Genomic DNA, 13,952 nt, shown 5'->3' on the forward strand with positions numbered 1-13,952 from the left:
TTTTATAAGAGTTGTTCAAAATATATGCCATATCCTGAGCTACATTTTAAAAATATTATTCTCTAATACATTGTTAAAGAAAGGAGCTAAGACTGTAAAATTTATGTTTTTGAGAAGAATAAAGACTACTCTTGGTTTTTTGGTTTTGGAAGAAAAGTCCAGGACAGTTTAAATGAGTAAGTTTAAATTAAGTAACTGCAAAAACGAATTTTCAGGTGCCTAGTAAACTGCTAAGAGACAAACTAATAAATGAAGTGAGCCACCAATATGGCACTGCAGCCTTAGAGCCAATCTTACCAGTCTTTTGCTGTGTTCTCCTTGATGATGGGTTCTGGGCCCGCTTCAGAACACCCAAGGCAACTGCATTATCAGCATAGGCACTTACGCTATGGTCTGGGATCCATTCTCTGTCTCCTATAAATGGAAAAATGGTAAAATTATATAAAGTTGAACAAGGAGACATCCATATTGTTGCTTTATTATATGTATTGCCTTACTGGATAATATTTAGCTAAATTAAAAAACATTTATAACAGTGAGGTATATATTATGAAAGAAAATCTCATAATTATACAACAAAAGGAATAAATTCTAAATTGCAAAGACATTGCACACACACGCATACAAGTTTGAACAGAAACAAATATTTTTAAAAGTATACAGCAATATAACATAAAATATAATCATTTGTATGTGAAAAAATATATTTGAATACATAGGAAATTTAAGAATACAGGTGACACCAAGACATGGCTTTAAAAGGAAATTATGGATATGTCTCAGAAATCTCACAGATCCTAAGATTTTAAGATGGCATTTAAGAATTATCATACAATAGTTAACATTGATTGATTGATAATCAATCAAGTGATTTGAAGAATTACTATTAATTTATTTAGGGCCACACTTCTAAAATACAAAAATAATCTCTCTCAGTCTCATTATAGCCATGTTTTCTGACAGTAGTCTTAAATATAAATATATGGCAACTCACACAGGGTTAATAATTCCAGACAGAAAAGAAGAAAATGATTTATTTGTTGAACAGAACTGCCCAGTATCTCCTAAGATGTTGACAAACTGTTTTAAAAAAAGGTGTCAGAAAACTGTTAGCTTGGTCCACCGGCCGTCTGATTTTATGTCTGAATTTACCTGCAATTGTAATCCTAGTACTGGAGTAGTTGCATTCTAAGCTATGAGAAGGAAGTAAGTTGAGTCTTTCATTTTTATCGAAAACAAAGAATCTTTCAAGTCCTTGATATTGTTCAGTTATGGGTTTACTTCTGAGGGCTATTTCCTGTAATAACTAGGAAACAAAATATTCAACAGTTAAGTTTATTTTATCTCATTCACACAAACCAGCATGTTAATTCACTGAGCACCTACTATGTTCTTGGCATGGATTCTGCCCACATCAAGTTTAGGTTCCAGTTGTGGAGACAAGTAATAACACAACATTTATATAGAGTAAATTCAGAAAAATGCATAAACCACAATTACAGTAATAATCTGAAAGTTGCCATCAAATCTAAGGAGGACAGAAGTTCATGAAAAAAAAAGTAGTTTTCCTATCTCTTTCCTTTATTTTCTTCCCTCAGTGTCTTTGCACATAAATTACTCTGGAAAATAGAGTCTCTCTCATATGCTATGCTTTTGTACTAGTAGTGTCTATGTCTATACATAAAATAAAATCAGAGACGAAAGTAAAATACTGATGGAAACAAATCTGATCTGATCATGGTCACAGAGAAAATCCAAATTAACAAAACATTCACCATGAATAAAATATACAAGTAGGAAACTGAGGCAAGGGTGAGCTAAGTAATGTGTGAAGTTTATACAGGTAGAAACTAGCAGACCTAGATTTTGAATATATAGATCTGGCTGATCTGAAGTCTAGGCTTACTCCAACACCCTATGAATTCATATTTTGATATGCTTTGATCCTAGGGAAGAATATAAATATGGGATTAAAATGTACATGGGTCTAGTAGGAAACAGATTAGAGATGTACCAGTGAGAGCTCTGGATGGACTTAAAATACAATCAGAGTGGCTATCAGTATTTAACAGTTCCCTAATGTATCTAACTAATGCCCAGATGCAGTCTGTTTCAAGGTGGTAATCACACAAAGAAAATTACGATAACTCTATTCAAATGTATAAATCATATAAATCATATTACAAAACCAAGCTAGTGACGAATAAAGCACTTCCTTCAAAGACAAGTCCAAATCCACCCTACTCATGACATCTTCACTGGCTCTCCCAGACACTGATCAAAAATTCACAGGACCCCTTCAGCTCTAGTGGAGTTCATATTTGGATTAGACAATTGAAAATATGGAAGCTTCTTGTAAAGTCTAGGCTAACAGAGAGCAATGAGAGTGAATCTGCTTGTTTGCCCAATGTCACCAAGTTAACTATTGGAAGTTTCAGATGCAAAACAAAGAGCCCCTGACAAGTCCATGTTCTTCCTGGCACATGCCCCTACCTCACTGCTGCTGCTTTACAACTTAGTACTCAATTCCACACCTTTATGAAGAACTCAATTTCTGGAAACTGAAGTGCAAAATGTACTGTCTTATACTCCATTTTGAAGTCAAGTAATGCCACTGCCTAAAATTGCCCCTACTGTCCACTCCTGAATTTTCTACTGGAGCATAACTGATTTCTAAATAGTTTCTGCTCAGGGAATGGTTTCTGCTAGGGCAGGGGAAAAGTAAAAGCAGTTCATGTAGAGTCATTAGGGATGAAAAGAAAGTAGATTCTACCAGTAAGTGTAAAGCACTGTGGTTCTATGATATGATCATTTACCACTTATTTGTTTTATAATAGTAGCATAAGAGATCAAAATTATTAGTAGTTTTTTAACATTTCAATTTTAATGATGAAATACATTAAATATATAGATATGTACAACACATAATATAACTTTCTCACACAATATCAGTAATTTAAAAGACTTGCTTCCAATATCTATACCAAAATATATATATATTAGACTTTATAAGTAGAATTTATTGCATTATTGTATTGAAGTTGACATACACTATTAACAATGTAAGTTTTCGACTATTATTTCATCTGAGTGTATCCATAAAAAGTTCCAATTATCTTAAATGTTTCCAAAAATGCCATCAGACTTATATATACTCTATGTATCCTTTCATATTTAAATTTTAACTCACATTTTTGAGATGTATCCACGTTAATAAAAGTAGTTATGTTTCATTCATTTTAATTGTTACATTGCTTTCCATTATGTGAATTACCACAGATTATGTATCTGTGAGTTTTGTCAAATGTCTTTTATTAGGTTACAGAAAATAATGTCCCCCCCAGGGCAGAGGTCAGGCAGGCTGACACCTAGTATAAAAGAATTGGGTTCTATATGCTCAGAATTCCTCTCTTATAACACAGCACACAGCATGTGCAGGTGTCACCTAGCCCTCTGCATGATGCCCTGTGGAAACTGGAAAATCAGAGTCCTTGTTTGTTCTGTTTGCAGAAATTCATTCTATGATTAATTGTTTTCTTCATTGGGGGAAAGGGAGAAGCTCATCTGCCATGGGTATTGATTTGGGGAATATGTTATTGGCTAAATTGTGGGAATGTCTTCCTAGAAGGGATTGGGGTTTACTTTTGCCAGATACATCAGGGCATCAATAGACATGGATCAACATGTCTATCAACATGTTAATTTATTGGCTTGCAGATTCCAAGTAAGAAATGTACATTCAAACTCTAAACTGAAGCTGGATTAAAGCCCAAGATTTCCATTTTTCAGATAAGATATTTATTGACTTGGGCCAGATCCCCTGCAGAAATCAGTTTTCTTTCATCTTGTACCTGTGAGTATGTCTCCTTGTGTATTCCTTCAGAGACTGAGCAGACTTTTAGGGATCTAAGGTTTTTGCAGAGGTCTCAACTCTAATTTCTCACTTTGAAAAGGAAAAAGACCTGTCACTAAGTGGGCATAGAAATCCAAACCCCTAAGCAGAAGTAGCAGCAACTCAATATTCATTCTTCAACTTTTTTGGTCCCTCCTTCAGTTTGGGCACCATGGAGATTCATTACAAATGACTGTAAAGTGTGGTTAAAGTGTTTAACTTCCTCAATTTCTAAATAATTTAACATTTGACTTGTCCAATTTCTAAATAACTTATTATTAATAATCATAATTACTTAAGATTTTTAGTACATAGAACAGAGATTCAAATATAGTTTTTAAATTTGGCAATAATGAACTGCTTTATCTTTTTTTCTCTAAGAAGAAACAAAAACTACACCCCTATTTCTTTATTAGCCATATTCCTGAAGAATGACCTTTCCAACCTTATATTTACATTAAGGCACAAAAACTGGTTTTATCTACAAAAACTGCATTTTTTTTTCATTTTAACCAGTGACTATAGAGTAGAAAGCTAGAAAGGATTTATTACAGTAAATTATTCATAATAATGAATTTCATTTAGAAAATTAACAGCACTCTTACTATGGTGCGTGAGGTGGGTCTTAAATTATTTGTCATAGAAAATCATTTGTTATAATGGCATTTACCATATTACAATTTATTCTGCAAGTCATTTATATTATTTCCCATGTGAGTTACTCTTCAACTATAAGGTCGCACATTTTAAATTCAATAGGAAGTAACATTTAAGAATATATGTGTCAATATGAATTTTTTATGTTTATTATAAAATTTTTAATAAATAAACATAATTGATATTTACCAGTGGTGACTCTGTAGTTTTAGAATCTTCAGAGTTTGGCCTCTCATGTAGATTGCTAAATTCCAAGGGCTCCTTGTCCTCTTGAGATAATTTCCCCTTAATGGAGGCTTTTTCTAAACCTGTACTTGGCAAAGAATCCTTGCTCTCAAGTGATATGCAGGAATCGTCATACTTTTGACTACTTTCTATATCTATGCTGTCCTCTTTGAAATTTCTCTCAAAAAAGCTGTTTTCCTCTAATTTTTCAACAGCAGGAGAGTAAGCATCAGGATTCACAATGTCACCAAAATCTGCACTTGAAGTTCCTGCTGTTGAAAACACATATTTACAAAAGTTAAATAAATAAATATAAACAAATAAATTGATAAAACTGTTCACTAACCAAAAGTTCTGTACTATAAACCTTTATCAAGAAACACTATTTTTTAAACCAATGTTTCTTTACTGAGTTCTCAGTGTTAAAATGCTTTTACATGGCTTATGTTCATAAATGTTAATTATATATACATATTCAAGCCTAAATTATTTACAGTAATGGAGGGAGACAAGATATTGTTTTGTAATGCAACCTTGAAATTGATGCAAATTTTCATTTCAGCCTGTGGTTCAATTCCCACTTTCCTACCCTCTCTCCCACTCAAGTTTTATATCAGCAATTTATGAGAAATAATACAGAGGGAACCTTATTTCCCACATTTTACCTCTTTTGCTTAGCATGACTAGTGATGAGGAGAGGGCAAAGGGAAATCTGCCAGATGAAAGAACAGCAGCATTTAGGGGCACAGAAATGTTTAAGCTGGGACACCTCCCTCTAAAAAACTACAAAATGAGCAAGATTATATTGGTCACCCACCTCATTATGTCTGCTTTAAAAAATCACTTGGTTTAGATCACTGGTTTTCAACCTGGCTGCACAATGGAATCATCTGAAGGTACTCTAAAACCGTCAGCGTATGGGCCTGACCCCAAACCTATTAAATCAAACACTGACAGTGGGACTTAAGTACTGTTTTTTGGTTTTTTCCCCCTCCACCAAGTTCTCCAGGTGATTATAATGTGCAACCAGGATTATGAAACATTGTTCTAGATTTTCTTAAGAATAAAAATGCTTTAAAAAGCTTTGTACCATATTGCTTTCATTATCTCTCTCTCTCTCTCTCTCTCTCACACACACACACACACACACACACACACACACACACACATATTTATCCAGACTGAATACAGCTTCATCTGATTATCCCTTATTCTCTTTCCAATATACATGTCTTATCTCTATAAATAGACTGTGAAAATAGTAGAGGCTATGACTAAAATAGTCTCCAGTGATACAAACTCTGCCTTACAGCCCAAAGGACTTACTTGTTGCAATCAAATATTTATACAATTCAGCAATTACACACAGTACTTAGAACTTCCACTTCCAGTATCACCTCTTAAATTGAACAAGTACTGTGAGAAATGCAATAAGTTGTATGTCAGAGAAATATTTTATAGAAAAACTTTATAAAAGCTATTCAATTGGGCTTCCCTGGTGGCGCAGTGGTTGAGAATCCGCCTGCCGATGCAGGGGACATGGGTTCGTGCCCCGGTCCGGGAAGATCCCACATGCCACGGAGCGGCTGGGCCAGTGAGCCATGGCCCCTGAGCCTGCGCGTCTGGAGCCTGTGCTTCGCAATGGGAGAGGCCACAACAGTGAGAGGCCCGCATATCACAAAAAAATTTAAAAAAAAAAAAGCTATTCAATTTAATGAAACTTTCATGGTAATGCTGTACTTTCCTACTAAACTTGAAAAGAAATTATCTGAATCTAATATTTTTGCAGAAAGAGCTGCCATTTCCTACGTATAAATGTCTACAACGAACCTCTACAATATTTTTGCAGGATTGTAAAATTCCATTAGGATTTATTGCTACTAAGAAGGTGAAAACACAGCCTCTTAATAATGTTTAAAATGCAATGCAGAAAGTATAGATATGATTTAATTTAGTCTCATCAGAAGCCCTTTTAAGTCATAAAAAATAGATGTCTTGGTTCAACATTCAAAAATCAATTATTCTAACCTGTCACATCAACAGGATAAAGAAGAAAAATCACAGGATCATATCAATAGATGCAGAAAAAGCATTCAACAAAATCTAACACTCATTCATGATAAAAACTCTCAGCATACTATAAACAAAGGAGAATTTCCCCAACTTAATAAAGACTACCTAAAAAAAAAACTACAGTTAATATCATAATTAATGATAAGAAACTAAGAAACTATTATCTCTAATATCAGGAATGAGATAAAGATGTCCACTCTTACCACTTCTTTTCAACATTGTACTGGAAGCCCTATCTAATGCAATAAGACAAGAAAAGGAAGTAAAAGTGTACAGTTTGGGAAGGAAGAAATAAATCTGATTTTGTTCACAGATTAGATGATTGTTTATGTACAGATCCAAAAGACCAAAAACTTCTGGAATTACTAAGTGATTATGGAATGGTTGCAGGATACAAGGTCAACATACAAAAGTCAATTGCTTTCCTACATACCAACATGAACAAATGGAATTAAAAATTAATAACACAATACCATTTACATTAACATGCAAAAAATTGAAATACTTAGGTATAAATCTAAAAAAATATAAGATCTACATGAGGAAAACTAGAAATCTCTGATGAAAGAAATCAAAAAACTAAATAAGTAAAGGGCTAGTTCACATTCATGGATAAGAAGACTCAATTTGTCAAGATGTCAGTTCTTTCCAATTTCATCTAAAGATTCAATGCAATCCCAATAAAAATCCCACAAGTTATTTTATATACATTGACAAAGTGATTTTAACATTTATATGGAGAGGCAAAAGACCCAGAATAGGCAACACAATATTGAAGGATTGACACTATACAACTTTGAAAATTATCACACAGCTATAGTAATCAAGACAAAGTGGTATTAGCAAAAATATAAAAATAGATCAATGGAACAGAATGGAGAATCCATAAATAGATTCACTTAAATATAGGCAACTGGGCTTCCCTGGTGGCACAGTGGTTGAGAGTCCGCCTGCCGATGCAGGGGACACGGGTTCGTGCCCCGGTCCGGGAAGATCCCACATGCCGCGGAGCAGCTGGGCCCGTGAGCCATGGCCGCTGAGCCTGTGCGTCCGGAGCCTGTGCTTCGCAACGGGAGAGGCCACAACAGTGAGAGGCCCGCGTATAAAAAAAAAAAAAAAAAAAAAAAAAAAAAATATATATATATATATATAGGCAACTGATTCTTGATGGAACAGTAAAAGCCATATAGTGGAGGAAAGATAGTCTTTTCAACAAATGGTGTTGGAACAAGTGGACATCCATACGTCCCCAAATAAATCTGGACACAGAACTTACACTCTTCACAAAAATTAACTCAAAATGAATGATAAACCTAAATGTAAAATGCAAAACTATAAAACTCCTAGAAGATAGGAGAAAATCCAGATAATCTTGGTTATGGTAATGACATTTTAAAATACAACACAAAAGGCAGGATCCATGAAAGAAATAATTGATAAGCTGGACTTCATTAAAATTAAAAACTTCTGTTCTGTGAAAGACACTGCTAAGAGAATGACAAGACAAGCCACATATTTGGAGAAAATATTTGCAAAACACATACATAAAATACTATTATCCAAAATATAGAAAAAAACTCTAAAATTTTCAACAGTAAGAAAACAGACAACCCAATTTAAAAATGTCCTTAACAGACACCTCATCAAAGAAGATATATATGGCAAATAAGAAGATATATATGGCAAATAAGCATATGAAAAGATGCTCAACATTATACATCATTAGAGAATTTCAAATTAAAACGAGATACCACTATACAATTATTAGGATGGCAAAAATCCAAAACACTGACAATGCCAAATATTGGCAAGGGTTTGAAAAACAGGAAGACACATTCGCTGTTGGTGGGAATGAAAAGTGGTAAAGTCAATTTGGTGGTTTCTTACAAAATTAAACATACTCTTACCAACAATTGTGCTCCTAGGTATTTACCGAAATAAGTTAAAAACTTATGTCCAAACAAAAACTCAAATATGGATTTTTACAACAGCTTTATTCATAATTGCCAAAACTTGAAAGCAACCATGATGTCCTTTAATAAGTGAATGTATAAATAAATTGTAGTACATCCAGATAATGGAATATTATTCAGCACTAAAAAGAAGTGAGCTATCCAATCCATGAAAACACATGGGGGCACCTTTAAATACCAATCTGAAAAGACTACTGTATGATTTCAGCTAAATGACATTCTGGAAAAGGCAAAACTTGAGACAGTAAAAAGATCAGTGGTTGCCAAGGGTTAGCAGGGAAGTTTGTGTGAAAAGACAGAGCACAGAGGATTTTTCGGGCACTGAAACTACTTTGTATTATTCTATAATGTTGGATACAAGTCATTATACATTTGTCCGAACCCAGAGAATGTACAACACCAAGAGTGAACCCTAATGTAAACTGTGTACTCTGGGTAAAAATGATGTGTCTATGTTCATTGATTTTAACAAAGTATTGTTAAGTAATTTGTACTACTCTGGTTTGGGATGCTGATAGTGGAAGAAGCTATGAGTTTGTGGAGTCTGAGGGTATATGCGAACTCTGTACTTCATGCTTAATTTTCCTATGAACCTAAAACTGCTCTAAAAAATAAAGTCTATTCAAATAAATTAAGTATCTTTAAAGTAACACTTAATGGGCTTTTGTATTCAGCATTTTCCCAAAGGCAATTGGAACTCCATGCTCCAGGTAGGTTAAAAATACCTTCTGGCTTAGACCTGGAGCCCTGTAAAGCCCTAAATTCCCCTGTGGGTATAGTTCATTGTATTATGATTTAGGGGTTTCCTATTCCTAGCTGAAAATGTTAAAATCAGCATGATTACTACAAATCATTGTTCTCTACCATCTGTTACCCAATGAAAAGGTAATCATCAGTTTTACAACTAGTCACTTTAAATAATGATCTCTGGCATCTCTCAAATTCTTCACATAAGATATATTTATTGGTTTTTCTGAAAATCCTAAGTAGATAAAATAAAATCCTAAATAGATAAAAGCAGATTAGAAATAATCTAGTTCCCATATTTTAGTTTTGGAAAGTGAGATCTAAGAAAGAAAGTGACATGTTCAAGGTCACACAGCAATTTAAGGCAGAAATGAAAACAAAATCTCACTCGCAGGCCAGGATACTTTGCTATGACTGTCTTTAAATGATGATCTCAAGCATCGAGAAATTAAAACCAGACATTAGCACACAGTATTCTAATCTGTAGATCCCAAGGGTACTACTAGCAATAACAATGTAGATATATAAACAGATGATTTGTTTTGGTTTTATCACTAATGTGAAACTTTACACAAACTTAAATATTTTAGGAAAAGATTTAGTGCAAGGGAGGGAGGACAAAAGAGTATCAATCAGACTTTTGTCACTAAAAGCCCATCTATGTTAAATGCTAGCTCAGTCCATAATAACTTTTAGAGTAGTCCTATACTGGCTGCTTTTTCCTCTGAATACAAATACCATTGTCCATTGACCAAAAAGAGTATTTGATAGAATATTATGTATTTTCAACCAATTTTCTCCTGAGGACTAAATCTTCTGGGTTTAAAATGAACAGCAAAATAGGCAAAGCTTTTATATACTGCAATACCTATTGGTTTTATTAAGTTACTAACATTCACCATGAATAATATTAAGCAACAACAAAAAAAGTTACCTTTTGGGTTATCTTTACAATAAGAAGTGTTGTTGCTCAGATGAAGATGTAAGAGGTGTGTTTTTCCCTTGGTGAAAATATGATGTTGATGGATGTCATTTTCATATAGAAAAGTATTCTGATAATCATGAAATGTGCAACTTTCATGTTTAGGGACAAGCAAAAAAATAGAGTTGAAAGAAATTATATATAAAAACGTTAAAAGACCCAGCTTATTAAAATAAATACAGTAAAACCTTAAGGGAATAGGGTTATTCACATTAATTTAATATTTCCTTCAATGTACTGTGGACAAATTCTAAACTACAAGTAACTAAACAGTATTATGAATTTAAAGGGAATAGGCAACGGGGACAAACCTGATTTAACTATAAATTTTTAATTGACAGTTTCTTGTTAAAAATATTCTGAAATAAGTTTGGTTTCTCATGGTCTTTCTTCTAAAAATGGAGAGTTATCTTTCAATCTCATCAAGCTCATGAAATCAAGGTTTTATTAATTAAATAACCTTTTTATTTGTTCATCATGAACTATATGAGTTCAAAAGCCTCATGTGGTATTTATATCTCAATTTTAATGAAGATTACCATATACAAGCATAATTACAATTGAATAACATTTTCTATAAATGGAATAATATATTTAATAATACTTGATATTTATGTAAGCTCTACATAGTACCATCATAAAAACTCATGGATAATGCTTAACCAAAAAGGTCCTCTTGTGTCACTTATGATGCTTTATGACTCTTAGAAAAGAAGCTCTATGGGCAACTCCAAACCCAAGATGCAAAACTATTGCCAAACCGTAATCAGTAACTTTCTCTGCCTTGTCTAACATGGAGGTCAAAGCAAAGACTTGTGATGTTATATAAAAGAATCAAGTTAGAGAGTAGAAATCCATTTCCTTAGTAGTAGTCGTGCATATAAACCACTTATATACTGACCAGAAGGTTGTCTCCTGCCAAAAGCACATTTGCTGCTAAATATCTGAGTCTATGTGTCCAAACGTGGGGCTTTTTGGGTCTGAGGGCATCACTTAGGCCCACTGCTGTTCCAAAATGCTGACAGGGGCCTAAGGTGATCTGAACATATAAACAAAGAATCGGTGTAGGGGCTACTTAATAGGAACTTCATTCTGCTGTTTACCCAACTTAATGCTTTGTAGTCAAAACATGTGAAATCCTAGCTAAAGTTTCAACAGCAAAGAGGAATTAGAATAATTTTTAGCATTACTAACAGATACAGCTAGATATTATTTTTCATTTGGAAATGAAAAAATTCTAAAAAAATTTTACAAGCTGAATCATTATAACTCATTTATTTAATTTATCACACAGTAAAATCTACCTAGGAAGTAATCTATAGTTTGGGGGCTTTTCTTGTCTCTCAACTTATTAATGTACCTGTTTTTATTTAGGGTTCATAATAAACTGAAGAAAAATCCAAAGAGTATCTTTGGAGAAAGTAAGGAAGTTCATATGAAATATATGACTTGGGAGGCCATTTCAAATAATAACAATTCCTAAATTCAGAAGCATCTATTAAATAATCCAGATATTAGGTAAGAGTATAAACATATCATTACAGATAATTTTCTAATTACTGAATGCTGATAAATATTAGGAATATTGTACCCAAATTTAAACATAGTTTAAATAAAATACATTCTAACATTAAAGTCACATTTTTTTATGTTGTGAATTTCTCAAGAGATAGTTAATTTTTTGTGAGTTTTTAATAAGTATCAAAAGTGAATTAGAAAGATCTTACCTTTGTTGATTGTCTGCATTTGCTAACTCAACTTTATAAGGCACAACATTTCCCAGTTCTTCAAATTCGGCTCCATCAGTCTTATTAAACGCATGTTGTATAATATTAGTATGTTCAACAAATTTATAATACATTAACCAGCTAATTTGTGCATAATATTTAGAGATTTTTTTTTCTCACAAAGAAATGTCATGAGCTCTCTGACTACATGCCATAGAGCATTAGTTCTAGGAGAACTAAACAAATTCAACAGATATTTGCTGAGGGCTTTCGCTGTGTCAGTACATTTATTACTACTATCACACCCAGAACCAAATATAACAACTTAGGTTTTATTTTGTAACTACTAAGTGCCAAGTAGGTCAGTGACTAAGATGTTTTTCATTCGCTGGCCAGCATGTCATACCACATGCATCAACAATTTAATGAAGAGCACACACAAATACACATGCATGTATGTATTTATTTGTTCAGAATCTTCAATTTATCCAGAGCAGAAATAAAAATGTTGCTAGGCAACACACACACACACACACACACACGCACACACAGCAGAAGCTATTAACCTCAAGAAGAAAGTAGTACTTAAAAAGGTACTTCCTCATTGTAGTCCTTCTCTGTGACAACCACAGTAAGAGCAACATTGAGGACAGGGGGTATACTCAGCTACTAGAGGACTAGAAAGTCAGAAATGCACTGAGTTTATCACAACTTAACCCTTCAGCCTGGAGCTCTAGCTCTGACTGGCTCTAGCTCCAGCTTATTCTTCCTGGTGTCTTCTAGAGGTTTGTATTCAAGTTATTATTATACTAAATCCCTTAAATCTTAATACTATTTTTCCTTTAAATAGAAAATATTAAATGACAATCAACAAACTAAATTTATACAAATTTTATAAAATAAATATCATATAATGAGAATAGTCTTTGTTAAAAAGCCTGATAACACAGAGAACTAAATAAAACAAACATTAAACTACATTTCTACAAGTTAAAAGAGTGAAACGTCTTCTCATCTCCCATACTATGACACAATATCAATTTAGCTCACAAATTTACTGTCTACATTAAAATAATAGTCTGTTGTATTCCTGTCACCATATTTAAATTCAAACTTATAAATTTATAATACTTGTTATATACTTGTAAATTTATTTCAACAAGAAATCTTGTTGAAAATAACATGTAGTTGTAACTGTATGTTATGAATTTCCTGTTTGTTAAGTAATATGAGTGGTCATTATGAACTTACATCATCCAGTTCGACTATTTTTAGAGATGGTTCAGGTCTCTCTCTGTTTAATTCTTCTACTGGCAGAAAAAGAGCTGGGGGTTGTATTTTGATATCTTCAACTAGAAAATAAGATTAAAAATAATATCATCAAAACATACACCTTACCTGATGATTCATCTTCAAATAACATAGGCAACAATAGAAGAAGAATGTTCTCCTGTGCATCCACACAAAGGTATAAATACTGTCAATTTTCCCAGTTCAAGTAAAATACACATTTACTTAACATTCAATTTTTAAATGAAACTATTTAAACTAAGGCAAAGTAAATCTAGAGAACGGCAAGGAGAGTGTGCATGATTTTGATCTGGAGATAAAGTGTACGCAGTGCAGTTGAGAATGATACAGTAAAGAAAACCAAAAGCAGATGCTGATTAATGCTC

The 13,952-nt window shown here is 33.2% G+C and overlaps 1 protein-coding gene across 1 annotated transcript in view; it reads right to left on the bottom strand.

Moving 5' to 3' along the window:
* Positions 1-13,952, bottom strand: part of ZBBX (zinc finger B-box domain containing) — a 116,784-nt gene that overhangs the window by 15,787 nt on the left and 87,045 nt on the right. The window contains exons 12-17 of the mRNA XM_059064171.2: positions 13,528-13,628; positions 12,277-12,356; positions 10,502-10,641; positions 4,739-5,046; positions 1,153-1,306; positions 298-414 (exon numbers count right to left, since the gene is read on the bottom strand). Of these exons, the coding sequence (XP_058920154.1) occupies positions 298-414; positions 1,153-1,306; positions 4,739-5,046; positions 10,502-10,641; positions 12,277-12,356; positions 13,528-13,628 (900 nt within the window). The remainder of the gene's footprint in view (positions 1-297; positions 415-1,152; positions 1,307-4,738; positions 5,047-10,501; positions 10,642-12,276; positions 12,357-13,527; positions 13,629-13,952) is intronic.

The sequence above is a fragment of the Kogia breviceps genome, chromosome 5 (assembly GCF_026419965.1).
Source record: "Kogia breviceps isolate mKogBre1 chromosome 5, mKogBre1 haplotype 1, whole genome shotgun sequence".
Taxonomy (NCBI): Eukaryota; Metazoa; Chordata; class Mammalia; order Artiodactyla; family Physeteridae; genus Kogia; species Kogia breviceps.